The sequence below is a fragment of the Ursus americanus genome, chromosome 3 (assembly GCF_024610735.1).
Source record: "Ursus americanus isolate L20-20 chromosome 3, mUrsAme1.1.p, whole genome shotgun sequence".
Lineage (NCBI taxonomy): Eukaryota > Metazoa > Chordata > Mammalia > Carnivora > Ursidae > Ursus > Ursus americanus.
The window spans coordinates 90243753-90270552 of NC_142129.1; the positions used below are offsets into that span (position 1 = coordinate 90243753).

General features: G+C 39.2%; 1 protein-coding gene across 6 annotated transcripts in view; it reads left to right on the forward strand.

Moving 5' to 3' along the window:
- Positions 1-26800, forward strand: part of SUGCT (succinyl-CoA:glutarate-CoA transferase) — a 696086-nt gene that overhangs the window by 276294 nt on the left and 392992 nt on the right. For all 6 annotated transcript variants that reach the window (XR_015724068.1, XR_006778824.2, XM_045793504.2 and 3 more), the window contains 2 exons: positions 6278-6349; positions 12681-12778. Coding sequence is in view for 4 of the 6 variants with exons in the window: in XM_045793504.2 (XP_045649460.2) it covers positions 6278-6349; positions 12681-12778 (170 nt within the window). In the remaining 2 variants the exon portion in view is untranslated. The remainder of the gene's footprint in view (positions 1-6277; positions 6350-12680; positions 12779-26800) is intronic.

Sequence of the window (26800 nt, forward strand, 5' to 3'; positions counted from 1 at the left end):
GGCTTCAGTTATAGATTATAATGAACAACTCTCAAGTTTTATCTACAGTTCAGATTTGCATCTGGTCTCCAAGTTCTGTTCATTTTGAATTTCCACAGGAGTATCTCAAAGGCTGGTCACCATGACATCTTGACCATGACATGTCAGCTCTCCCCCAGTCTTCAGCTCTTGACCATTACATTCAAGTCATTACCAACTATAGCAGATTTTACCACCTAAATATATTTTTTGAAGTTTTTAATTTCAGTTAATTAACATACAGTATTATGCTAGTTTCGGGTGTACAATATAGTGATTCAACAACTCCATACATCAGCTAATGCTCATTACAACAAGTGCATTCTTTAATCCCCATCAGCTCTTTCACCCATTCCCTCACCCACCTCCCCTCTGTGACCATCAGTTTGTTCTCTACAATTAAGAGTCTGTTTCTTGGTTTGTCTTTCTCTTTCTCTCTCTTTTTCCCTTTGCTCATTTGTTTTGTTTCTTAAATTCCACATATGAGTGAAATTTTATGGTATTTGTTGTTCTCTAACTTATTTCACTTAGCATGATGCTCAGTAGCTCCATCCATGTCATTGCAAATGACAAGATTTGATTCTTTTTTATAGCTGAATAATCCATCCATTGTGTGTGTGTGTGTGTGTGTGTGTGTGTGTGTGTGTGTGTATCATATCTTCTTTATCAACCCATGAATTGATGGACAGTTGGGCTGCTTCCATAATTTGGCTATTGTAAATAATGCTGCTCTGAATATTTCTTGACTCTATTTTTTTCCATCTCTGTTGTCAGGGCCCTAATCTAATACACCATCACTTAAAAAAATTAAACTTAAAATTTTTTTTTTGAGATAACTGTAGATTCACGTGTATTTTAAGAAATAATAGAGATGGATCTTATGTACCCATTACCCAGTTTACTCCATTGGTCACATTGTACAAAACTATAGTGCAATACCACAGTCAGGATATTGATATTGATATAGTCAAGATACAGAACATTGTCATCACGACAAAGATGATTCCTGCTGTCCTTTTTTAAAAAAAAACATAAATTTTAGTTTTTAGAGCAGTTTTAGGTTCAGAAAAAAAATTTTAACAGGAGGTACAGAGATGTTCCATATACCTCCTTCACTACACATGCACAGCCTCCCCCCATTATCAACATCACTCACCAGAGTGTTACATTTGTTATAACTGATATACGTACACTGACATAATATAATCCTCCAAAGTCTGCAGTTTACATTAGAGTTCACAACACATAACTTGGTGTTGTGTATTCTCTGGGTTTGTACAAGTATATAATGACATGTAGGCATCATCATAGTATCATACAGAGTATTTTCACTGCCCTAAAATTCCTCTGTGTTCTGCCGATTTATTTCTTCCTCCTCCCAGTCCCTGGCAACCACTGATCTTTTTACTGTATCTATAGTTTTGCCTTTTTCAGAATGTCATATAGTTGGGATCTTACAGTATGTAGTCTTTTGAGCTTGGCTTCTTTAATTTAGTAATATGCATTTAAGATTCCTCCATGTCTTCCATGGCTTGATAACTCATTTCTTTTTAGTGTGGAATAATATTCCATTGTCTGGATGTTAATTTATCCTCTTACCTACCGAAGGACAATCAGTCAGTCACCTGGCCACACCCTTGGTGTTTTCTTCTGACCATGCTTTCTCATTTTTTACAATATGGATAGACTGGGAATTTTCCAGATTTTTAATTTCTGCTTCCCTTTTCCAGAACAATTCTGTCTTTAAGTAGTCTCTTTTTTTCACATTGTACTATAAGCAGTCAGAAGGAGCCAGGTTGCACCTTCAACATTTGCTTAACAGTATCTTCAGCTGAATACCTAATTTCATCACTTGCAAAGTTCTACCTTCCACAAAAACTGGAGTATAAAACATGGTTCAGCCCAGTTCTTTGCCGCTTTATAACAAGGATGGCCTTTCCTCCAGTTTCCAAACACATGTTCCTTATTTCCATCTAAGACCTTATCAAAATGGCCTTTCCTCTCCATATTTCTAAACATTCTGTTCAGCATTCCTTAGGTATTCTCTAAGAAGATTGAGACTACTCTCTGCAGCTCTTTCCTTTTCTCTCTGAGCTCTCAACAGCTCAGAATAGGCTGTTCACAGCAGTGTAGACTTTTTCTAGCATGTACCTCAGATCCCCTCCCCCCTAGTCTCTACCCATTACCTGTTTCTATTTTTTTGAAAAAAATATTTTATTTATATATTTGACAGAGAGAGGTAGAGAGAGTGTGAGAGAGCATGAGCCAGGGGGAGAGGCAGACTCCTCGATGAGCAGGGAGCCCAATGTGGGGCTCCATCCCAGGACCCTGAGATCATGACCTGAGCTGAAGGCAGACGCTTAACTGACTGAGCCACCCAGCGCCCTATTACCTGGTTCTAAATTGCTTGCACATTTTTAGGTATTTGTTACAGCAGCACCCCACTTCTCAGTATCAATTTCTTATTCTATTCGGGCTGCTATTACAGAATACGATAGTCTAGGTGGCTTAAACAACAGACATTTATTTCTCACGGTGCTTGAGGCCGGAAAGTCCAAGATCAGGGTACAGGCAGATTTGGTGTCTGGTGAGGACCTACTTCATGGTTTGCAGATGCCCATGTTCTTGCTCCTGTTAATCTTAAAAATAAAATTGGCAGTTATTTTTCCAGGAAAAATGGGTTTATTTGGGAATAACAGAGAACTTCAACTCAGGATGTGCAATCTATGGCAAAACCATAGGCAAGTCCAACCAAAAAGGGGGAGAAATGTTATTTTATGGAGATGAAGGAGGAAGTTGGGAAGGTTTGTTTTGAATAAGCGTCCATTGGAGAAAAGCAAGAGTTCAGGGTGATGATGGCTTCTCATTGGCTGAGCTGCAGGTGCAGTTGATTTCTTGTAGACGATTCAGTGGACAGGTGGCCCTTTTTCAAACCTCGACACGGGTTTGAACTGTACAGGTCCACTTATACTTGGAAATTTTTCAATAAGTACAGTACAGTACTATAAATGTATTTTCTCTTCCTTATGACTTTCTTAGTGACATTTTCTTTTCTCTAATTTCCTTTATTGTTAAAATATGGTATATAATACATCTAAGATACAAAATATGTTGACTATTGATGTTATTGATAAGGCTTATGGTCAACAGTAGCCTATCAGTAGTTAAGTTTTTGGGGAGTCAAAAGTTATACACGGATTTTCAACTGTGTTTCAGGACATTGGTGTGGTCCAAGGGTCCACTGTACATCTTTTCCTGTGGGGCCTCTAATCGATCATTCTTTCCTGTTGATGATTCTTCTGTTTGGGTCTGTAATTGACAGTTCTTTTGTAATTGACACTGAGAGGTACCAGTTTTCCTTCTAGTCTCCTGACTGCACTTTAGTGAGGTTTCCCTTTTTTAATTTCCACACTCATAAGACCATCATACTGGGGTTAGGATTTCAATATTGAAACTTGGGGGGACATAATTATTTACTCTTCAGCCAATAGTATTTTTTTAAGTTTTGACTTAAAATATATTTTTTAAATAAACACTGTAGCAATAGTAACAAGGAATAAATAAATAGTTTAAGAACTCAGTCTTACCTTCATCCTTATAAATCTATTTGGTGATCTTTAATTGTGTTTGGTGGCTCAGCTACTATTCAATCTTCATTTTCCTATGATCATTAACTAGTTCTCTGTGCTCAAAATTTTGCAAATTGTATATTGGTAAACTTATATTTCATGGTATAGTTAAGGCTTAAGGAAAAACACTTCTTCATTAATTAAAAGGAAACGAGGATCTCCCAAAATGTAAACTAGCTAAATATCATGTCACTAATCTAAAATTTTGAAAATCTTTTTTCACATTATATTGATAACACACATTGTTATTTCACATCACTTATCCACTCCCCAACTCAGTTTTTCCCTGCAAAAACAAAACAAAACAGAACAAAACACCCAAGCAAACAGACAACGTGTGTACCTTCATAGTTATTAACTATGTTGTTGAGACATCTCTGCTCAAAATCCTATGCCCCTCACTCACAGCTCCATTGCAAATTTCCTTTCTATAGTTTGAGAAACACTAATGCGTTATTTGTAACACTAACTTTGCTTTTGCCCTGTGAACAGGGAATATAAACATTTAAAATAGTGTGTTATCTTTTTAGTAGCATTCATTACCAAGCCAAGCAAAAATTATAGAGTAAACCACATTATAGGGTTTTGCTTGAGATCCATTTTAGCCACAATCCTATTATATGGAAACAGTTATCTGAGAGATTCATTACATTTTACAACCACTTATTCAGATACCATATTAGGCCTAGTAGGTAGAATAAAAAGAAAACCGACAAACTACCAGCTTCAGTCTTCCGGCACTACACAGCAGGACTTTCAGCAATGATGGAAATGCTCTCTATCTGTGCTGATATGGCAGCTACTAGCCACATGTGGCTATTGAATGCTTGACTTGTAGCTAATGTGTCTGTGGAGCTGAACTGTTATTTAATTTTTCTTAATAGCATCTCTATTGAGATATAATTCACATGTCATATAATTCACCCATTTAAAGTGTACAGTTCGGTGATTTTTAATGTATTCAGAGTTGTCCAGCCATTACCACAACTTTGGAACATTTTCATCACCCCCACAAGAAACTGAGTACTCAGTAGTAGTTACTCCCCAAATTCTCACAATGTTCTCAGCCATAGGTGGCCACTAAGTTTCTGTCTCTATGGATTTGCCTATTTTGGACGTTTCATACAAATGCAATCACAATATGTGGTCTTCTGTGACTGGCTAATTTAATTTTAGTTTAATTAAATTCAATAGACACATGTGCCTAGCGGCTACTATTAGAAGCAAGTGTAGTGAAAGACCACATACAGATCCTTAAGGAATGCTGAAGGCTACGGAGAAGAAAATCCTGTAAAGGGGGCATGTGGAATACAGGTCAGAGAGATTGGAGATGAACCCAGATGGAGCCTAGAGATAAGACGGGTTCCTGGAGGAAAGGATGGTTAACAGTGAGACATAACACAGAGGGGTCAAGAAAGAATAGTGTCAGTGCAGTGATGGGATAAGAATCCTGATGACAAAGGGCATTAGAAAGTGGGGTTGGTGAAGTATAGGCAGCTGGAACTTTTATGCCATTTAGAGATGGAGGAAAGGAAGAAAATTTCAAGATAGCTTGAGAAGCGTGTCACGATTGATGGAAATTTTGTTTTGTTCCTGTTAATATTTTTAGTGTAGGCCTGAGCCTAATTGTAGGCAGAGAAAAAGGACCCAGTGGGAATGAAGAGATTAAAGATGATTGAGCAGGGTTCTGAAGGATGTGAGTGAAGATGGGACCAGGGTTAGCATAGGAGCAAGCCCTGGCAAGGAAGATAGAGATCATCTTTCTCAGAGGCAGCAGTAACTGAAGAAAAAGTAGGTGAAAAGACAGAACAATTTTTACGTAGAAAGGAAGGCAACTAAAGGAACTCGTTTACTTAAGGAAAGTGGGAATGAGGCCTTCTAAGGGTAAATTTTGGTTCCTCCAAGCAGCACTGTGATCAAATGTGGAGAAGGGAGTTCTCCAGAGGGTCTAGGGCTCTGGGAGGTGGGGGTACCAGTTACTTACATTCTTTTTGCTGCTCCAATGAATATGTCTCCTAGAAGCAACAAACATTTTTAGGTACATAAAACCACAGGAGGTGTGGAGATCCAGATGTGTCAATTTTCACTTATTGAAAAGTGGTGATTGTCCAAGAGTTTACATTTGAGATCTTCAGAGATGAAATGTATCAGCTTACACATCCTCCCTTCCCCCCTCCCGTTCCTCCTTCCTTCCATTTCTTCTTCTTACACTTTGTAGAAAGCAGTATACCCTCTTGCTCTTTGCCCTCCAAGGAAAAATGGAAACAAACAAAACACAAAACTTTGGAAAGGCCAAATATTAATCCATACTGTAATGAATACAGAATTTCATGTTATGCATTTACAACAAAACTATTTTAGTTTAATTTAGAATTTTCTTTATTTTTCCAAGCTCCAACCCCCCATGTTACAACAGTTAGTGGAAGAACCAGGAAGTGCTTTGAAAATGCCAAATAAAAATAACTATGCAAATATAAGAGCAAAATATACTAATTAATTGATATGGATTTAATTAATAATGTTGCTTTAGAGCATGCTTTCTATGTAGAAGTTTTAGAAATTAAAGCTAACTTCTGTGGTATTTTCAATATATAAAATTATATATTTATGTATTTTTTAATTTATTTTAGGCTTTTAAAACCAAGGATGGATATCTTGTGGTTGGAGCAGGAAATAATCAACAGTTTGCTACTGTGTGCAAGGTAATCTGTAATCACTGGGATGGGCAGATGATCTATGCAATAACTTGTTTTGTAGAAAGCCAGGAAAGTTCAGTTTCGCCTAGAACAGTGTTATTAGTTCTATAGCCAACTCAAGACCCCCTGCCTTCGCCCCTAACCGTGTGCCATTTTTATACTCACAAATGCCAAGGACATGGTCTGAATTAGTATTCTGTTTTTTTTTTGGGGGGGGGGGGAGGGATGGGGTATCTGGCTGTGTTTTGAAATGAACCACAGAACATAGTAGCCTAAATTATCCACCAACATGATCTGGACTACCAGTTCAGTGAAAAAAGGGAAAGAAAAAGAATTCGTTTTAAAGGGATTTTTAATGCCAGGATATTTTTCTTCTCACTTTCCTTTTTTTCCTTTTCTTTGTTAACAACATGAGACCTAATTAGGCCCAGATACAATGTAATACCAAATTTATTGTTTTAGCCACTAGAAAACTAAACATTTTTTTTTTCACATTGGCCTTTGTTTAATGAGTACCTTTCTGCAGAATTCATGTTTTAAGTTTTAGCAATTAAGGTTATATTAAAAATGTTGCTCCCTCAACAAGATTTTTAAAAAAGGCCTTGGAATCATTAAGGATAATTTTATGTTGAAGATTTTAAGTTTTTGGCATCACTTGGATATTTTTTTTATTTGGTATTTTTACTACTACCTAGATTTCGGGGTTTTTTGTTTTTAGTTAAGTCTTTAGGTTCCTGTTCACTTTTTCCAGTTCTCATCCCAGAAATATAATCTAGCTATAAAAATCTGTGTTTAAGTTTTTGTTTTAATTTCTCTTACAGGTAGGGAGAGGCCTCAGCTGTTGAGCATGTGTTTCTGATGGGGAATTTATTTTCTTGTACTAATCATAGATAACCACTCACTGTGGGCTTTCAGTTTCATTAAAGATGCCTATGACTTCCTTAGGGGAACCTTCTCTGTTGCCGTTAACTTCTTATGTACAAAAATTATTTATTACTGTGGCTTTTTTGTACGAGAGGTTAATGAGCACAGCGAAAAACCACAGCAAAGGGGTGGGCAGTACCACGGAGAAGGTGACAAATGGAGACAGTTCCTATTGCAGGAAGGGCTGGAACATCTGAGGTGGGAAAGAGGGGAGCTTTCTTAACGGTGACTCTGAGTAAGCGGAGAGAAAATGGATTCAAACATTTGATCTAGGATCAAAGAATCTTTATTATGAACGGTCAATGTTAAAAATATGAAACATACGGAAGCCGTTGCCTGTGAAGTCATTTGCGTACTCTAGCTGCGGAGATGTAAAAGCCAGTTCATTGCTATAAATGAGTACAGATTTTCTTCCTGGGCCATATGTTTTGGAGTTTTCTCTCTCCAGAAAGGGGGCTGGGGGGAGAAATTACTGGTTGACATATTCTTCACTGTTGAAAATAACTGTACTGAATTCTTTTTATTTTTGATTCATTACTGCTGATCAGTTTGAAACTTTTGAACTTCCTCATAAATATCCATAAGAACATTTTTTGAAAAAGACTTTTATTTCAAAGCAGAATATTTGCCATAAGTTTGAGTACTAAAATATGACTTATTGTGAGGGTGTGTTATGATACATTTTTTTAAAAGGAGACCATCAGAGGGCCTTTGGAATGGCATACTTGACCTTGTTTTTCCATATGTGAGTTATGAATGGTAATCCCTGTTATGAGCCCTTAAGACAATGTCTATCAAATTCTCTGAGAAACTCATAAGAAAAGTTTTATGTGTAGAGGATTTTAATGTTATTTACATCATTTGCTAGGCATCTTGAGCAAGCCTTGTAATCTGATTGACTTTTTATATCCTTACATGTAAACTTACTCTAAAAACCTTTTAACCTAAGAAAAATGACCTGTTTCCTTATTCCATGTATAGTGGGCTTCTTCTAAGCATTTTTTGTGTAGATTTATCTATTATTGAGGGGCTTGTCATTCAAACTGGCCTTGTAGAAGATGAGGTCCCCAGTTTTTTACAGTAAGCCCATCAATTGTTCTTTTGCCAAGTAAGGGCCATAATGAAAGATAAGGCAGCTCTATCTCCTAGGGAGAAATATAGCAGTATTGTCTGTGATGAATAAGTAGAATTTACTTAGGCCTAGTTTCTTTCCAAAATGGAATTTGATATACTGGCTGACTAATACTTCTTGGGGACGGGTCCTATTAAGGAGCTCTTATTGTCAGGAATTAGAGTGGGAACAAGAGCAATGGACTCAAGGCTTGGGCTTCAAAAATCTTTCTGCATGTAAAGTGAACCTTGGCTTAGAACAAATCCTATTTTATGTCTCTTAACATGATACAGAAGAGTAGGGAACATGAGCATATGTAAGCTATTTTAAGCTGATTGATGCCAACACTAATGGGTATTCCTATTTGAAGTACATTGACATCCTTTTAAAAGTCATTTAGACCGAAAGTTTCTTTTATTGGAGGCAATATGCATTGGTTCTCAACTTTAGCATGCATAGGAAACCTCCTTGAGCTTCATTCCCAAAGTTTTTGACTTAGTATGTCTAAGGTGGGGTACAGGAAACTTCAATTTTCATAAGCATTGTAGTTGATTTTGGAGCAGGTGGTCTGAGGACATTATAGCATAATTCTTAGGCAAACTGTCAGTCTTGAAACTAGTCAGGTGACCTCTGGCAAGCCACTTAATCTTTGCTAAGCATCTGTGTTCTCACAATAAAATGAAGATTACAATACATAACTATCCTAATATATAACTTTTGGAGTTTTGTAGATTGGATAAGTGAAATACTCAGTTCAGTCCTGGCTCAGAGTATGCACTTCATAAATGACCTCTATAAAAATTAGGTTTGGAGATTCTGGTTCTGGGTAAGATAGAGCAAGCATACTTCTCCCTATCTCTTCCACTGAACACAATGTTAAAACCTGGATAGAATGCATGGAGTATCTCTAAGAGGATGCTGAAAAGTAAGTAGTAGTAGGTGAACTGGGGAAGAACACCAGAATTTACAGTCCCTCTAAAAAAAAATAAAGTACTTCCAAACCAGCAGTAAGTTCACCGGATTTCTCTACAATGATTTCCTTGCATGGATACAGTGGAGCCTAAAACATGGAAGTGGGCACTAGGAAACAGAGCTGAGCCCTAAGAGATGCCCTTCGTTCCTGAAGTGAGGAGCACGAAAGTGAGCTCTAATAGCAGAGAAAGTGTGGAAATCCTGCGTCTTTGCTTCCTGTCTGTTTTCTCATGCCCTGCCCTACAGACAACCCTGTAGTGGCAGCAGCCGATGAACAGGAACTAAAACTCCGAGGAAGGAGAATTTTCCTCTTTATCTCCGAGCTGTGATTCCCCAAAAAGAAGGGTCAATCCTTGTGGCTTTGGCCTCGACCCTGGAAGAATGCTGGGAAGTAGGCTAAAAAAGGGGAGCCCCAGGGAACTGGACAGAGCCTGCAGAGAGGGATGAGCTTTGGAAAGTGAGCCTTGAAGGTGTTTGTGAACTCCTGCTCTCAGCCCTGAGCTGCACGTTTGCTGATCTGATCCTAACCAGCGCACCAAAGAAGTTGCAAGTGGAGGTAACACACAGATGACTGCCCAGGAGGCAGCCTGACCATAAGTGGGGCACATGCGGGACAGATTCGAACAGCACTGCAATGGCTTTGAGAACTGAACTAACACTAGAACTGAAGCACACGGAAGGTGGGTAGGGGCTTGCAGCCTGGACCTCACCAGATCAATTGCTTGCTAAAAACAATAACAATAAAAGTTTGCTGTGGGATTTAAACAAGACCCAGAGGCTCATAATAAAATATTTAAAACGTCCAGGATACAATCCAAAATTACTCAGCATATGAAGAAGCAGAGCTTGCATGAGAAAAGACAGTCAATAAATGCCAATGCCAAGAGGACACAGATGTTGGAATTAACTTACAAAGACTTTAAAACAGCTATTATAAAAATGCTCCAACAGGCATCACAGATACTGTTGAAATAAATAGGAAAGGAGAAATGTCCAGCAAAGAAAGAGAAGATGTGAAGAAGAACCAACTAGAAACCGTAGGACCAAGAAATACAACCACCAAATAAAAAAAGAAACCCCTCACTGGATGAGCCCGATAACACAACGGAGATGACAGAGGAGACAGTCAAGGAACTTGAGGATAGATAAATAGAAATTATTCAATCTGAACAACAGAGAGAGGAAAAAAAGATGATCCCCTCCCAAAATATGAGAGAAAGAAAGAACAGATCTTCTGGAGCCTGCAAGACAGTAACAAAAAGTCTAACATTGATGTCATTGTAAGGCCAGGAGGAGACGAGGAGGAGTACATGCTGAAGAAATATTTGAAGACATAGTTGCTGAAAACTTCCCAAACTTGGTGAAAGATAAAAACCTACAGATTTCGTAATTTCAGCAAACCCCAAATAAGATAAACCTGAGTAAACCCAAGTCTTCCCACTGAAAATGAAGGACCAAGAAAAAAGTTTTGAAAGCACCCAGAGGAAAATGATATATTACCTGTGTGGGAACACGGACTCAGCTGACTGCAGATTTTTTTTTTTTTGTCAGAAACTGGAAGCCCAGAGCCAACCGGCACCAAACTGTCAACCCAGAACTCTATGTCCAATAGAAACACTCGTAGGAAATGAAGGTTCATTCAAGACATTCTCCTTCCCCTCCCCTCTTTCCCATCCTTCATCTTCAAACAAACACACACTTCATTATTTCTTTGGGGGGAAATAGCACCTCGTTGGACTACTTCACATGTATTTGGTGCTCAATGTGTCAGGCACTTTCACTGACATCGTTTCATTCCACCTCAGGCAAACTGTTTCAAGCACGTAAGGGATGGTTGTGATCACAGCACTGGAGCAGTCTCTCTAGAAGCACTGAACAACAGCATGGCTGAGGACAGAACCATAATTACTCTGACCCACTGTTTCATACCAACTTGCACAGAGAACAGAGGTCTGATGAGTCAAATTCAGAGAACGACATCTGAGGGCGCCCTGGTTACCACTGAGTCCAATCACTGAACAGCTTTTTATGCAGCTTATACTATTTCTGGGTGAAGCCAGATTTACAGGTCTAACCTGTGATTTGGTGAAGGCACTTGCTTCTTCTGGAAATGACTTATTCACTCTTAGGGAGGGGAGGGCAGGTTTCTGTTCCTGGACAAGCCTGGAGGCTGCTTCTGGGATCAGGTGTGGTGACAGGGTGGTTTTTAGAAAGGGCGCTCTATGTGATGTTGCTTTTTAAAATCTGGGGGAGTAATGCTGTCTTTATTACTCCTTAAGGAAAGGAGTAAGTGAAGCCCACGAAAGAGAAATGACACAGCGGAGATGTTCTCTTTACTCCAGGGGACCTCCTTCACTTCTCTGTCCTTTGTGAGATGATTAATGGATTGATTTTATTTAAACTGTGAGAAACAAATGAAACCATTAAATGTTTATATTTCAAGCAAATACATTATTTGAGGTAGTGAAGCTTTCTGTAGGCCACATGGCCTGCCCCGAGCCCATAAATGCTGCTTCTGACTTTCCAACACAACTGCCAAACACTGCCTCCACACATTCTTTATAAAACTTCTTTTCCATTCCAAATCCACTTGGTACTTTCATTATGATCTTGTTAAAATCACAAGATGTCCAAAGGGATGTGCAAGATAGATTTTCTCTTTATTGAGGAGGAGCAAAAGAGGAAGTATATAAAAGCATTTCTATTTGTTATTCCTTCAGGGAGACATATTAAAGAAAAATAGTGACACTTCTATAGGAAGAATATCATTTAATTTGACATTGTTTTAATGGTGAGCATTTGGGGCAAATGTGTATGCTTTTCCTTTATTTTAGCACCTTGTACAACATCCTGGGTAGGGCTTCTGGGACAGATATTATTATTTTATTTACATGTGGAACAAATAAGTGGATGTACCTACAAGATATATGTTGATTATGGGCTTCATATAAGTGTAGACATGTACTTATGATATTGGTTCTCAGAACTAGGTCAGTTTTATCCAGTTTTGTATCTCTGTACCTACTCTCTCTAGACAGGACTTATTATGGGGATCTGATAACTCTTGTTCTATGCTCCCATCTGTAGGCGCATACTTAACTGTAGCGAAAACTTCTCGTAAATGACAAACTCAGTCACAGCATTACCCATCCTGACTGTGTGATCTTTCCATCTCTATTCCTTTGTTGCTCCATATGCCTTTGTCTGGAAGCATACAGGTCAGCAAGGAATGATCCTGGGGAACGTGTTGGTAGGCCCTGAACACTTGCGCTCACAGGCAGGTACACGAAAAATGGTGAATTATACATTAAAATCATTTTTCCCTTTTAGATCTTGAATTTGCCCGAACTGGTTGATGACTCCAAGTATAAAACTAACCACCTTCGTGTACAGAATAGAAAAGAGCTTATCAAAACACTATCTGCACGGTAAGCTTGGGTCTACTGTTGGTACATTTAAGAATGAATGTGTCATTAGCATTTGCCTGGTTTGTGTGTGTGTGGGGGGGGTTTGCCTATTTTAGATTAACTTGTAATTCTCTTCCATTTCACAAAATGGTTTGATGGAAAGATATTTCAAAGCTATGCTTTTTCTTTATTTGAAAGTATTTTACGTGTCTTAATAAGTACTGATGCATAACAATGATATCAATAAGAAAAATCACAATGGCTTGAATTAGATCTCTTCTCTACAGCATGTGTTTGGGTTTAGTCTATTATAAATACTAATAACAACGATACTAATAAAAAATAATTTAACAATTTTTTTTACCTTTGCTATTTAAGTACTCTACATACCTGATCCCATTTAATCTTTACAGTCATCCTGTGAGGTAAATTCTATTCCCATTTTACAGATGAGGAAACTGAGACAAAGAAAGGTTAAGTCAAAAGTTCTCCTGTGAAATTTGTCATGATGATGTTTTGAAATTGCCAGATTGAGTTTTGGGTCATAAAGGATTAATGTTAATCAATGAGAGTATTTGATTTCCAGATTATTCCGTTCATGTTAGGTTATGCTTTTGTTAAAACCTGCATCAAATCTTCCAAGTTTCCCTCAGAAAAAGGGTACTGATTCTTAATCTTTCCTACCAGTTTCACTTTTGTTTATGTCTAAACTTCTCCATCCAAAGAGTAGGCGTCGTGGTTTTTGTGGATCTAAATGCCCACATGAGCTGTTCTTCAGCGAGGAACATTTTTGTTTTCCTTATGATGCCCATAAATGAAGTCCTTTTGTTCCAATATCATGTCTTGTCGTTTGAAAGGGCCCTTGTCTTCCTCTGGAGTGTGTATCAAAGTTCTTAGACAATAAAATTCTGCTACTGTAATTTTTATTTCTGTCCCCCTGGGATTTGGGCTTCTCTGGGTGGATCAACAACATTCATTACGTATTTGCCCTTCCCTGGACTGGGAGCACTTCTCTGAACTGCTTACATCTCCTCCTTGTGCCCCAGGCCCTTTGATCAATGGGGGCTCTGTGTGGGGCTGATCCACGGAGAACACGGGAACGAGGATGGGGCTCCCCTGTCCTGGTCGTTAGTGAAGTATCAGTCTGATTCTACCAGAGAGCCTAAGAGCCCTCAATCATTAACCTTTCCCCACATGAGAATGGGTCATTTATTTCTGCTTTTTGCCTCTTTGCCTCTCCAGCAGTTTTTAATCCATTTAATTCATTGATAGGACTTTTTCCTTTCACACCACAGTTACCCAGTTTCAATAATAGGCATTTGTGAGAGCCTTATCAAAAGCTCTTTGATAGTCTAAATAAATCATATCCATGCTGTGAGAAGAGTGGACCCAAGAAAAATACAAAACCTCGGCAGATGCAAGTGTCATCTTGTTCTTTAGATGTCAGCACTTTTATAACTTCAAGAACCACAGAGTTAAGTATTGGTGTCCTAGGCCCTTGAAACGTTTATTTCTGGCTAAACTCTGTCCTAGAATTCTGCTGTGGAGAGATTTCTAGCAGCGTCTAACCAATTAATTTCTATTTTCTCTCTTTGGGGTGAATTAAATAATTTGCCATGTCTTTCTTTATCCTCTTCTATATGCGTAAGTGGAAATTTCATCATTTTGGAGCCCTTCAGGTTCTTATGTCTTAATTCAGACGTAACAAGGACTAAGGAATTGATTCCTATGGAAGAAATGAGGAGTAGCCCGAGGAGAGGAAATTTATGGGGGAGGTCACACTGTCCTAGGGTCTGCTGTTCAAACACAGACCACAAGGAGCCCGTGCTGCCCAGAGGTTGGCTTTCCTGCTCTCTGGTGCTAGCACGTTAATGGTTTTTGGTGCTCTCCTGTGGTCCATGGTTCTTCACTCTCTGCCAGCTCAAGTCTCTTCTGCCTGGTGGATCAAACAGTGATGAGCAGGGGAGATTAGGATGTGATTCGTTCCCATTTACAACCCTGTCATGTGTTTTCCTGAGCAGATGTCACTGGATTCATTAGTACCATTCAGTGCTCGGCATTCAGAAGTGTCTGTGAAAGTACAAACGTGTATCCTTTTCATGAGATGAGTCTATGTTTCCAATGAAATATTCAAAATGTTTAGTGGCTCTTGATTATAGGATTAAGTGTGGTCTTTTTAGTCTGACATCATGGTCTTCCACAGCCTGACACGATCTTTTCTTTCCTCCGTTTTCTCAGCCTAAAACCCCTGCTAGGGCCACACTCCCATCCTGTGTCTTCTGTTCTCTGTCTGGAATGCTTCCCAGACTTACTATTATTCTGAAACACAGTCGTGCTTCAGGGTCCATCCCATAGCTTCAGGAAACCATCCTCAGACATCTCTATTTGGTGTCCTGGTCAGACGACAACACTTTCAGAAAAGAAGATGTCCTTCCTAGCCTCAGCTCCAGTCTACCAGTTATCTGACCTAAACAGGATCTGCTTTACCTGCTGGGGATGGTGCTGTTCCAGGTGTGCAGAGCACACTGTTCCTTTCATTGGACAGCCGTCTGAGGACCTGTGAATCACAGACACAGTAATGCCCAATCACAGAAAGGATGCAGGGAGGAAGGAAGGGGAGGAACCAGCATTTATTAGATGCCTTGACTTATCAGAGAAGCGTTATTATTCCCACTTTACAGATGAATATTCTGAAATGTATGGAGGTTAGTCTCAAGGTTCCACACAGTGAATAGTTAGAATTCAAAAGGCTGTGTGTCTTTTCCATATGTCCTATTGCCTCCCCATAGAGGTACAGGGAATGTTACTCTGTTTATTTACTCAATAAATATTTATTGAGCACTGGGGATAGAGAATTAAATGAGACAATGTAAGTTGGTGACAAATAATGCAGGAAAGGAAAATGAGGAGTACCAAAAGTTGGTTGTGAGGCTGGCTCTTCCATTTAAGCTGGTCAGGGAGGTCCTCTCTGATAAAGTGACATTTGAGCAGAGTCCTGAAGGAGGTGAGGGAAAGGGCCTTCAGATAACTGGGAGAAGCTTTTTAGGCAGTAGGTACATGGGTGGGAGTTTAAGGAGTAGCAAAGAGGACATTGAGCCTGGAGCTCGGTGATCCAAAGTAAGAGTGGGGGGAAGGTAGGTCCAGAGAGAGAGAGAGAGGTGTCTCCAGGGAGAGAGTGTGGAGGGAGGTGGGTCCAGGGAGAGAGAGGTGGGTCCAGGGAGAGAGTGTAGAGGGAGGCGGGCCCAAGGAGGGAGTAGGCGGGGAAGGGGATAAAGGAGGGTGGTGGTGGTAGGGGGAAAGCAGGTCTAGGGAAAGAGTGGGGGGAGGCGGGCAGCAAATCATGTTGTAAAAGTTATGATAGACTTTATACTAAAGTAGTTTCTTAAACTTGTGAAATAAGGGAATTATTTTCATCATAAAGTGAGTTTGCTTCTCAGCAACCACTATGTTCTATCTAGCCTGAAGATAAATTTTTTAAAAAGATTTTATTTATTTGAGAGAGAGAGAGAACAGAGGGAGAGTGAGAGGGATAAGAAGGCTACCTGTGGAGCAGAGAGCCCGATGCAGGGTTGATCCTAGGACCCTGAGATCATGACATGAGCCAGGGGCAGACACTTCACCGCAGAGCCACCCAGATGCCCCTGAAGACACATTTCAGTTTTACTGAGACATACGTGACACACGACATTGTATAATATAAGGTGTGCAACATAAAGATTCGATATTTGTATATATCGCAAAATGATCTTCGCAATCAGTTTAGTTAACATCCCTCACCTCACATAGTCACACATTTTTTTCTTGTGATGAGAGGTTTTAAAATCTACTTTCTTAGCCTTTCAGATACACAGCATTGTTAACTACAGTCACCTTGGTGTTCTCCTATGAAATCTCTAGACTTTGTTTGAAAGCCTACCAGAAATGTCAGCCACTTACCTCACTTTTCTGTTATTCTTGCCAACTGCGGTCTGATGCTCCTTTCTGAGAGCAGCCAGGCTTATTCAGGAAAGCATGTTTTTGTCATCAGCTGTGTTGTCCACGGCCAGCACACACACAGTTCCCCTCAGGTGCTCTCAGGTGTTACTATTCCCCGACCGTGGCCGTGAACAAGTTTTTTTTTTTTTTCCTTTCTTTCTTTTTTTTTCACTTAAAGGTGAGGACTTTTCCCTTGAGCTTGCCATTTTATCCAGGGTGTTGCAGAAAGTCTGTTTACCCAGCTGCGAAGACTGAAACCTATGCAAAGCTAAAGCATGTTAAAAGTCCCCAGCTTAAGCACAGACGAGGTAGAATAGAGACTAATCCAGGGCCCGTTAAAACAAACCCCTTCTTTGCAATGCCAAGGAGCAAGGACTCTGAAGCCTGTGCTACTCACGCCCTGGATCAGCATTTTTGCAATTGTAAGGGCCTCAAGGGAGAGATTGAAAATCATGGTTTGCGTTGAAACCAAGAAGAGAAGTATAAAGATGTAGTGTTGGGAGTTGGGGAGAAATAATAGGAAGACATGAAATGAGGAGGAAGGAAATGAGAAATGATGGAGAAAATAGAAATACAATTCGTTTTATTTCTTTCCCTTCCTTTCTCCACCATTACTGACCACTGACCATGTGCACTTGTCCTGCAGCTACAGAGGTGGAGGAAGAGATCTGGGCTCTTGAGGAGTTCATGATCTAAGTAGGAAAATAAACAAGTAAAGCAGTCGTTTAAGTAGTATGTGCTAAGTGCCGTGGAAAGCATACAGAGAAGGGACAACTACTTCAATGTGGGTAAATCAAGGAAGGCTTCGTGGAGGTGGTGCCACCTGAGGTGAGTCTTAAAGGACAAACAGAAGTAGGTGAAGGAAAAAAAGATACCTCAAAGGAGGAAATATTGGATGGAGTGTAATTTCGTAGGGAGAAAACAAAACATGTCGTAGGAGAAGAAAAATAAAGTAGCTTGGAAAGAAACTGATGACAGCTTTTAAATTGCTTTTTGAAAAATGCTACACGTGTTCAACAAGTGTATGTCAGTATAGTCCTAGTGAAGGCATAACTAAAAAGTTGGCTACACTAAGATGATATAAATAAAAATTAACAGCGTCAGATAAATTTACCTTTTAAAATGCTGTGGCCATTCCTTTGATGAAATAAGTAATTCTTTTTGGTTTTGAATGATCTGGTTTTTCTTAAGCTTCTGATATGTTATTGAATATGTACTTATTTTCAGAGTTTACTGTATTAAAATATTGTGAAATTAAATGCCATAGTTTACAGGCCTTCTAAAGGGAAGTGCTAAACAAATATTTGTTGAATTGAATCAAAGGTTTATTAAAGAGCTCCATCTTAACTGATCACTTCCAAAAACTTGTTGTCAAATTAGTTTTAATTGGACTTTTCAGAATTTTGGAGAGTTGGACCTAGAGCATTTTTTGGCTGTTGATAGAAGGATTGTAATGTCAGAGGTGCCTAAATGTTAATTTTTAAAAACTGACATCTTGGGGTGCCTTGGTGGCACAGTCGTTAAGTGTCTGCCTTCAGCTCAGGGCGTGATCCCAGCATTCTGGGATCGAGCCCCACATCAGGCTCCTCCGCTAGGAGCCTGCTTCTTCCTCTCCCACTCCCCCTGCTTATGTTCCCTCTCTCACTGGCTGTCTCTCTATGTCAAATTAATAAATAAAATCTTAAAAAAAAAACAAAAAAAACAAACCCTGACATCTTGGTACCAGTCACGCAAATTTGGTCTTTCTGCTTCCCTGCCTAGGTCTTTCAGGGGGTCTCCACAGCTTTGAGGAGAAAGTTTAAACTATTTACCTTTTTTTTTTTTGATTTATTTATTCATTTTAGAGAGGTGAGGCGGCAGGGCAGAGGGAGAAAGAGAGAGAGAGTCTCAGGCAGATTCTGTGTTGAGCATGGAGCCCGAAGTGGGGCTCGACCCTATGACCCTGAGATTATGACCTGAGCCCAAACCAAGGGTCAGATTATGCCACCCAGGTGCCCCTATTTACCTTACCACACGTAATCGCCTCCCACCTTGTTGCAACTCCTTATAATGTGGCCTGATGTTTTAATCCTGTGTCTTCTCATCTGCTCATTGCTTTTCACTAAGAGGATGAAGCTTCTTTGTCTCCCTGGCTGCTACCTTCAAAATGAACACATGATTCGGAGTTGTTCCTGCTTCACTTGTCTGTTGTAAGCAGCCCCTCTTGTGCTGCTGCGTCCAAGCATCTACTGTCCTCAACTATCATCTGTTGTCCTCCTTGACAAGACAGTCAATTTCTAAATTTCTTAATCGTGGAATTTCTTAATTTCTTACTTTTTAAAGACTGTTTTTAAGAGCCAGTTTAGGTTCACAGCACTATTGAGAGGAAGGTACAGAGAGTTTCCATGTGACCCCCGCCCCCACCCGTGCACAGCCTTGCCACTGTCAACGCCCCCACCAGAGGAGGACATCTGCTGCAATTGATGAATCTACACCAACGCACCATAAGAGACTATATCTTTTTTGATTTTTATTTCTAATGTCTCTTAGGGCTTCCAGCACTCAAAAAAGAAATGTTCTTTTATTTAGTGAATGTATGAACCTAGAAGGGGTAAAACCATCCAAGTTTGGCCAAAGGGAAAAGGGAAAATTCCCAATGTCAGGTCTAAATAAAAAGAGAACAATGATGGCCGGAAACACGAACTGTTTCTAAACTAACCTAAGAGGACTGTATTGTGATCACAGAAAGTCAAAAGGCCTGAATGTGAGGCCGGAGTCTTCACTGACTAACTCTCTGGCCTTGAGCTGGTCCTCTGATTCCTCTGAGCCTCGGGTCCTCCTGTGAATATGACGTGCATATAACAATTCCTACATCATCCTGAGAATTAAAATCCAGAACACACATGAAAGCAGTTTCACAACACTTAGCACACAGCAGAGCTGTCTGTTTTAGGAGAATCTCAATCCCTCAGCATCCTAAATCACAGTTCCTCAATTTTTTTTACCGTCAAATTTCTCCTATATCTTTTTTTACTCATGAACCCCCCTATTTTTGAGAAATTTTTCTCTCCCAATGAATTCCACAATATTTATTTAATAAAGTTCTCTGTAAATGCCAATCAAATCCTGATCAGGATGCTTTAACAAGTGTTAGTGTACTGATTTAATTCCAGTGACAGGAAAGCATGATATTGTGTAGTTGGCCTTTGTGGCCTTGTTGCAACTAAATAGATGATTTCTGTTAAACTCTTCTGAAATATTAAAAATAGCTCACAAGTCCTGGAATACATTTAACTTTGTACTACATTCTTAATAAAGATTATTAATAGTGCTTAGTTTTTTTAAACCCAAAGTAGACCTTAATGGCTCATAGTCTATTCCCTTTCAAGAGACACTTGTTTCTCAGTGTGGGCAATGAATTGGAATTTGGGAAAACTCCACTTAAGTTATTCCTTGCATTTGTGGCTGTACCCTCATAAAGAATGAGACATTTTGTGTTCCTTCATTGCTATGTGGTATTAATAGCCCCTGTGAAAACTTCAGCCGGGGCCTTTGAACTCGGAAGTAAAATATATCCATGAGTTCCCCTGTGTCATTTTTATGGTTAAGTTTTTCAAAGTTTTAATGGATATTTTTGGCTTTCCTGAAAGCTGTTGAACTTAATTTTCTGCTAAACAACATCTATAATTTCCTTAATTTTTACTCTTAGTAGAAAACGAAGCTACAGTTGACCCTTGAACAAAACGAGTTTGAACCTCACAGGTTTGCGTACTTTTTTTCGATAAATACAGGACAGGACTGTAAATGTACTTTCTCTTTCTTGTGATTTTCCTAATAATGTCTTCTTTTCTCTAGCTAACTTTCTTGTAAGAATGCAGTATATAACACATGTAACATTCAAAATGTGTATTAATCAACTGTTCGTGTTATCAGTAAGGCTTCTGGTCAACAGTAGGCTATTAGTGGTGAAATTTTAGGGAAGTCAAAAGTTATACACAGATTTTCAACTGTGTGGGGGGTTGGTGCCCCTGACATCTGTGCTGTTCTTTTTAAAAATTTTTATTTATTTGTTAGAGAGAGAGAGCACAAGTGGGCAGAGAGGCAGAGGGGCAGAGGAAGAGAGAGAGAAAGACTCACTGCTGAGTAGGGAGTCCGACATGGGGCTTGATCCTAGAACCCTGGGATCATGACTGGGCCACTCAGTTCACCCCTAGCCTCTGTACTGTTTAAAGGTCAACTCTACTTTATATTTAATTTCTAGCAGCTGTCTATCATTTACTCCTTCCCCCTTTCTTAAGTCCCTATTTTAGTCCTTCCTCCTGTCTTCCTTTCCTGGCTCCATCTTCCTATCCTTATCCTATGTTTTACAATTTGAACTGTTTTAAAACGAAACTACAAATGGATATTATGGCACCTTCCTAATTGGATTTCGCTTATTTGCATGAAGGCTTCATTGAATAAGTGGTTTGCTTAGAAAACAGGATTTTATCAGTGCTCACCTAGAGGATAGAACTTAGAAGGACTGGAAGGAACCTCTATTCCATAGAATATAACCCTTTCTTACACATAGCTTGCTGATTTCAGGGGTTAGGCAATTATAGATTTTTAAAAAAAGATTTATTTATTTTAGAGAGGTGGTGGGGAGGGGCAGAGGGAGAGGGAGAGAATCTCCAGCAGACTCCCCACTGAGCACTCTTACTCCTTAGTGTAAGTTTTCTCAGACTTTCTCCTCCGACTAGATTTCACTGTGGAGAAAGTGGAGAAATCATTAAATCTCAGGCTGTCTAAGCGAAGCGAAGAGCAGAGTGAAAGGCTGAGAGCAGTCACAGTCAGGAGCGCCAGGGATCAAGTTCCCCTCGCTGATACTTCTGCCAGGGCTGGGAGGCTGGGGAAGTCTCTTTTAACTCTGATTCATTCCTCCCCTCTCTAAACCTGGCAACCTTCGACTCTCCCATGTCTACATGTTTTTAATATATATAGATAAACTTATTGTTTGCTCCCTCTGAAACTCTTTGGTTGGTCTACTATTCTCTTTCCCATATGATCACATTTTTAAAATCTTCCTGCCAGCCTTCCCCCACCCTGACTTCTATTAGTATCTTATGAGGCTGCATTTCATGTGATTTATGTCTATCCTCAACCTACATGTTTAGTTTATTGCCACTTCCCCCCCTACCTCTTATAATGCTTTGAATCATATTATTGTAGGTTTATCTGGCATTCACTGCAGAAGGCCGATGGGGATAAATGGATCTGATGTTTTGGTGAGGGTCACATTTGTTTTTTTATGCATTCCATGGCAGCTTGGCCATTATCAGCTAATAGATGGTTCCTTGTAAAATGTCTATATTTTATGTGGTACATTTTCTGAATGTTGGTTCTTTGGAGATAGATTTAAGTGGCTCTGTGTTGTTACTATAAAATCAGGCTGGAGGGAAAAAGAATGAAAGAAACACAGCCCTGGAATGTATCCTTTTGGCTTACAGGATGCTAGGGGAACTACTGCAACTCCAAACAGGCTCCTCGTGACCAGGGCGCTTTCCTTCCCGTTAAGAGAATTCTTTGTGACTGAGAATCAAATGATGTCTTTAAGTGAGTCAGGATGAAATGGAATGTCATTTCCCTCCTCCCCATCCCCCCCCTTTTTTTTCTTTCCAGGAGGGCTATAAACCATTCCATGCTGCCTTTTAGTAGAAAGAATTAGATGGTACTGGTGGGATATTTGTATGTATGTGCGGGGGCGGTGGGGGGCAGGGAGGGGGCGATGGTGGTGGGAGGGAGTCCAGTAAACTCTGTTTCCCTGGATAAAACATTTAATACCCTCGTTTCTCCATTGGAACTTAATGTATATTTTTAGATTTATAGAATGTTAGAGTCCTAAACACTTGGGGAGCTGGATAGAGCTTCAGATACCGTTGGACTTAACCCCTTCCTAAGAGTAGGAACTACAGTTTAACAGCTTCGTGGCTAGAGGCTCTGTGCTATCCGGTGGGAGACTCCACAAAGCTAACTCAAAAGGTCTTCCTTTTGGGAGGATGTAGGTACAGTTCTCCAGACTTTTCTGGCTGACCTTGTTTTGCTCTTGACTTTTGAATTGGACAGAGAATCTGGAGTTTGACTCACTCTCTTGACACTCTGGTTTGCTCCTCAGATTCCCAGACTCGTCCCTGCCCTGCCCGATTTCCTGCCTGCCTTAGACTCAGGCTGAGTTCTGTTCGGCAACTACTTTGCCCCTGCTTGCGTTCTATTCTTATCTCCTCTTAGCTTTGGTGCTCTAGCATAGGCCTTCCTCTGGTCTTTGATCTTGCATTAACTGATGTTTCTAGTAAGAGCTGACTCCACCTCTCCTCCAGCGCTGACAGCTGACATCCCTGCTGAGGCTTGATTTCCACCAGCTGTCCAGCATCCTGGACCATTTCCCTGGTGACCAGCTGCTCCTGACCGCATTCACCTGGACAGTCCACAGTAGTCCTGGCAAGCTGCTCACTGCTCTCCATGTCAGACTAAACCTACCTTAGTTCTAGTTTAACATGTTTTGGCCAATAACGCACAGCCCATCAGTGAGGCTCACATTGGCGATCTCCTGATTATCAGTGCCTTTTCCATAGTACAAAGAGAATAACTACTTTTTCCTCTTTAACTGTAAATGTTATATTTAGAATAATACTGGCCAGGGAAAGAAAATAAGTGGACATTCTGCACCTCACCCCCACATTGACAAACACAGACGCAGACACACACACACAACTTTTAATCTTCGAATTTATAAAATTTACATTTTCCATTCTTAATGATTTTCTTCCCTCTATTGTGAATTGTTTTTCTTCTCATTTGCTAACTTTGGAAAGAAAAATCCAGACATTGGAATGTCTGAGTTTATTTAAGTCTCAGTACTCTGTTCAATTTAATGAAGGGAAACAAAAAAGGGAAAATCAGAGTGCTGGCCTGGATCTTCATGGCCCTGCGGTTGACCCTTTCTGGTGGTCATTGATATATACTATATCTGCAAAATAAGAGTAATTGATTGTTCCAAGCTATTTTTTTTAAAGATTTTATTTATTTATTTGTCAGAGATAGAGACAGCCAGCGAGAGAGGGAACACAAGCAGGGGGAGTGGGAGAGGAAGAAGCAGACTCATAGCGAAAGAGCCTGATGTGGAGCTCGATCCCACAATGCTGGGATCACGCCCTGAGCCGAAGGCAGGCGCTTAACCGCTGTGCCACCCAGGCGCCCCGTTCCAAGCTATTTTTAAACGTGTCAGGGTATAGAAATATACTCTAAAATATGGAAAGTTAGAACTGTTAGAAAATTAGAAATTGTGAGAAACTTAATTTTTATAATAATTTAACATGCTATTTTCTGAAATACATTAAGAGAGAAAAAGAGGGCTTATTGAGTGAGATGGAAGTAGTAGATCTATGTCACACTGCATACCCAGCGAACAGAGAGCACAGCCTTTTCTAGTGTCTATGGAACATTTACAAACACTGATGATAGACTAGGCTACAGAAAAAGAAAAAAAAATCGTAGTAAGTTTCAACAAAGAAAAGCCAACTACAATGAAATATTCTAAAAATCAATAATAAATTTAGAAATACAAGCATAGATAAAACTATAGAACACAGTGTATAAGTAAACAAATTTTAAATAGGATTAAAATTTTAAAATCTTAGTTAACTGTTGTGGTATGGCAAACCATCCTAAAACTTAAGGCTTTAAAATGAGTCTGCAAACTTTTTCTATAAAGGGTTAGATAGTAAATATTTTTGGCTTTTGGGGACTAAATGATCTCCACCCCATCTGCCTTAACTCTACCACTGTAGTGAGATAGCAAACATAGACAAGACCTCAATGAGTGAGCATGACTGTATTCCATAAAGCTTTACTTCTAGATACTGGAAGCTGAATTTCTTTTTTTTCCTTCCTTTTTTTTAAGGTTATTTATTTATTTATTTATTTGAGAGAGAGCGAGAGAGAGATCACGAGAGAAAGTACATGGGGACGGGCTGAGGGAAAGGGAGAGTGAGAGGGAGAGGGAGAAGCAGACTCCTTGTGAGCAGGGAGCCTGATGCAGGGCTCGATTCCAGGACCTCAGGATCATGACCTGAGCCGAAGGCAGATGCTTAACCCACTGAGCCACCCGGGTGCCCCTGGAAGATGAATTTCATATGGTTCTCATGTGTGATGAGATATTCTTCTTTTGATTTCTTCCAACCATTTAAAAATACTAAATCCAGTTTATTGGTGTATATCTGTTCATAGTAGCCTCTCATGGTCCTTTGAACTTCTGTAGTGTTAGTTGTAAAGTCTCCTTTTTCATTTATAATTTTGTTGATTTGGGTTCTTTCTCTTTTTTAACTTGGTTAACTTAGCTAAGGGTTTGTCAGCTTGTTTATCTTTTCAAAGACCCAACTCTTAGTTTGGTTAATCTTTTTTAATGCTCTTCATTTCTCTATTTCATTTATTTCTGCTTCAATTCTTATTATTTTCTTTCTTCTGCTTGCTTTTGGCTCAGTTTACTCTTCTTTTTCTAGTTCCTTAAGGCATAGGATTAGGTTGTTTATTTGGGATCTTTCTTGCTTCTTCTTTTTTTTTTTTAAAGATTTTTATTTATTTATTTGACAGAGAGAGAGAGACAGACAGAGAGAGAGAGCACAAGCATGGGGAGCAGCAGAGGGAGAGGGAGAAGCAGGCTCTCTACTGAGCAGGGAGTCCAATTCAGGCCTCCATCCCAGGACCCTGGGATCATGACCTGAGCCAAAGGCAGATGCTTAACCGACTGAGCCATCCATGTGCTCTTCTTTCTTGCTTGTTATGTAGGCCTTTATTGCTATGAACTTCCCTCTTAGAACTGCTTTTGCTGCATCCCACAAGTTCTGATATGTTGTGTTTTCATTTTGTTTGTCTCAAGAAACTTTATTTCCACTTTAATTTTCTCTTTGATCCAGTGGTTGTTCAGGAGAGTGTTGTTTAATCTCAATGTATTCATGAATTTTCAGTTTTTTTCTTGTCATTGATATCTAGTTTAATGCCATTGTGGTGAGAGAAGATACTTGCTATAATTTCAATCTTCTTGAATTTGCTAAGACTTGTTTTTGACCTAACATATAGCCTAATCTAGAATATGTTCCAGGTGCACTTGAGAAGAATATATATTCTGCTGTTGTTATATAGAATGTTCTGATATATATCTTTTAGGTCCGTTTGGTCTATAGTATTATTCAAATCTGCTGTTTCCTTATTGATTCTCTATCTGGATGATCTATCTGTTGTTGAAAATGGAGTATTCAAGTCCCCAAGTATTATTGTGTTACTGTTTATCTCTTAATTTAGCTGTGTTATTTTTCACTTTATATGTTTAGGTGCTCCAATGTGGGATGCACATATATCTACAATTGTTATGTTTTCTTGATGGATTGACCCCGTTAGCATCACAGAATGACACTGTTTGTCTCCTTTTACCATTTTTAGTTTAAAGTCTATTTTGTCTGATATAAGTATAGCTAACCCTCCTTTTTTTTTTTTTGGTTACCAGTTGCTTGAAATGTCTTTTCCCATCCCTTGCTCTCAGTCTACGTGTGTCTTTAAGGCTAAAATGAATCACTTGTAGACAGCATATTGTTGGATCATTTTTTTTAATCCATTTAGCCATTTTATGTCTTTTAATTGGAGAATTTAATCCATTTACATTTAAAGTAGTTATTAATAGGTAAATAAGGATTTTTATCTTTTGTTGATTGTGATTTGGTTGTTTTGGAGATCTATTGTTTTTTGTTTCTTATCCTGCTGTCTTTTTGTGTGTGTGTTTTGATGTTTTTGTATTAGTATGCTTTGAGTTCTTTATTGTGTTCTTTTTTAAAAATTACTACAGGATTTTCCTTGGTGGTTACCATGAGGCTTACATAAAATGTCTTAATTTTTTAATACCCTGTTTTAAACTGATGACAACTTCAATAGAATTCATGAACTTTATACTTTTACTGCTCCTACCTCTCATGTTTTTGGTTATTGCTGCTAAAATTTACATGTTTTTAATACTGTGTAGTTAATATTGTAGTTCTTTTTACTGTGCTCATTTTTTAAAACTTT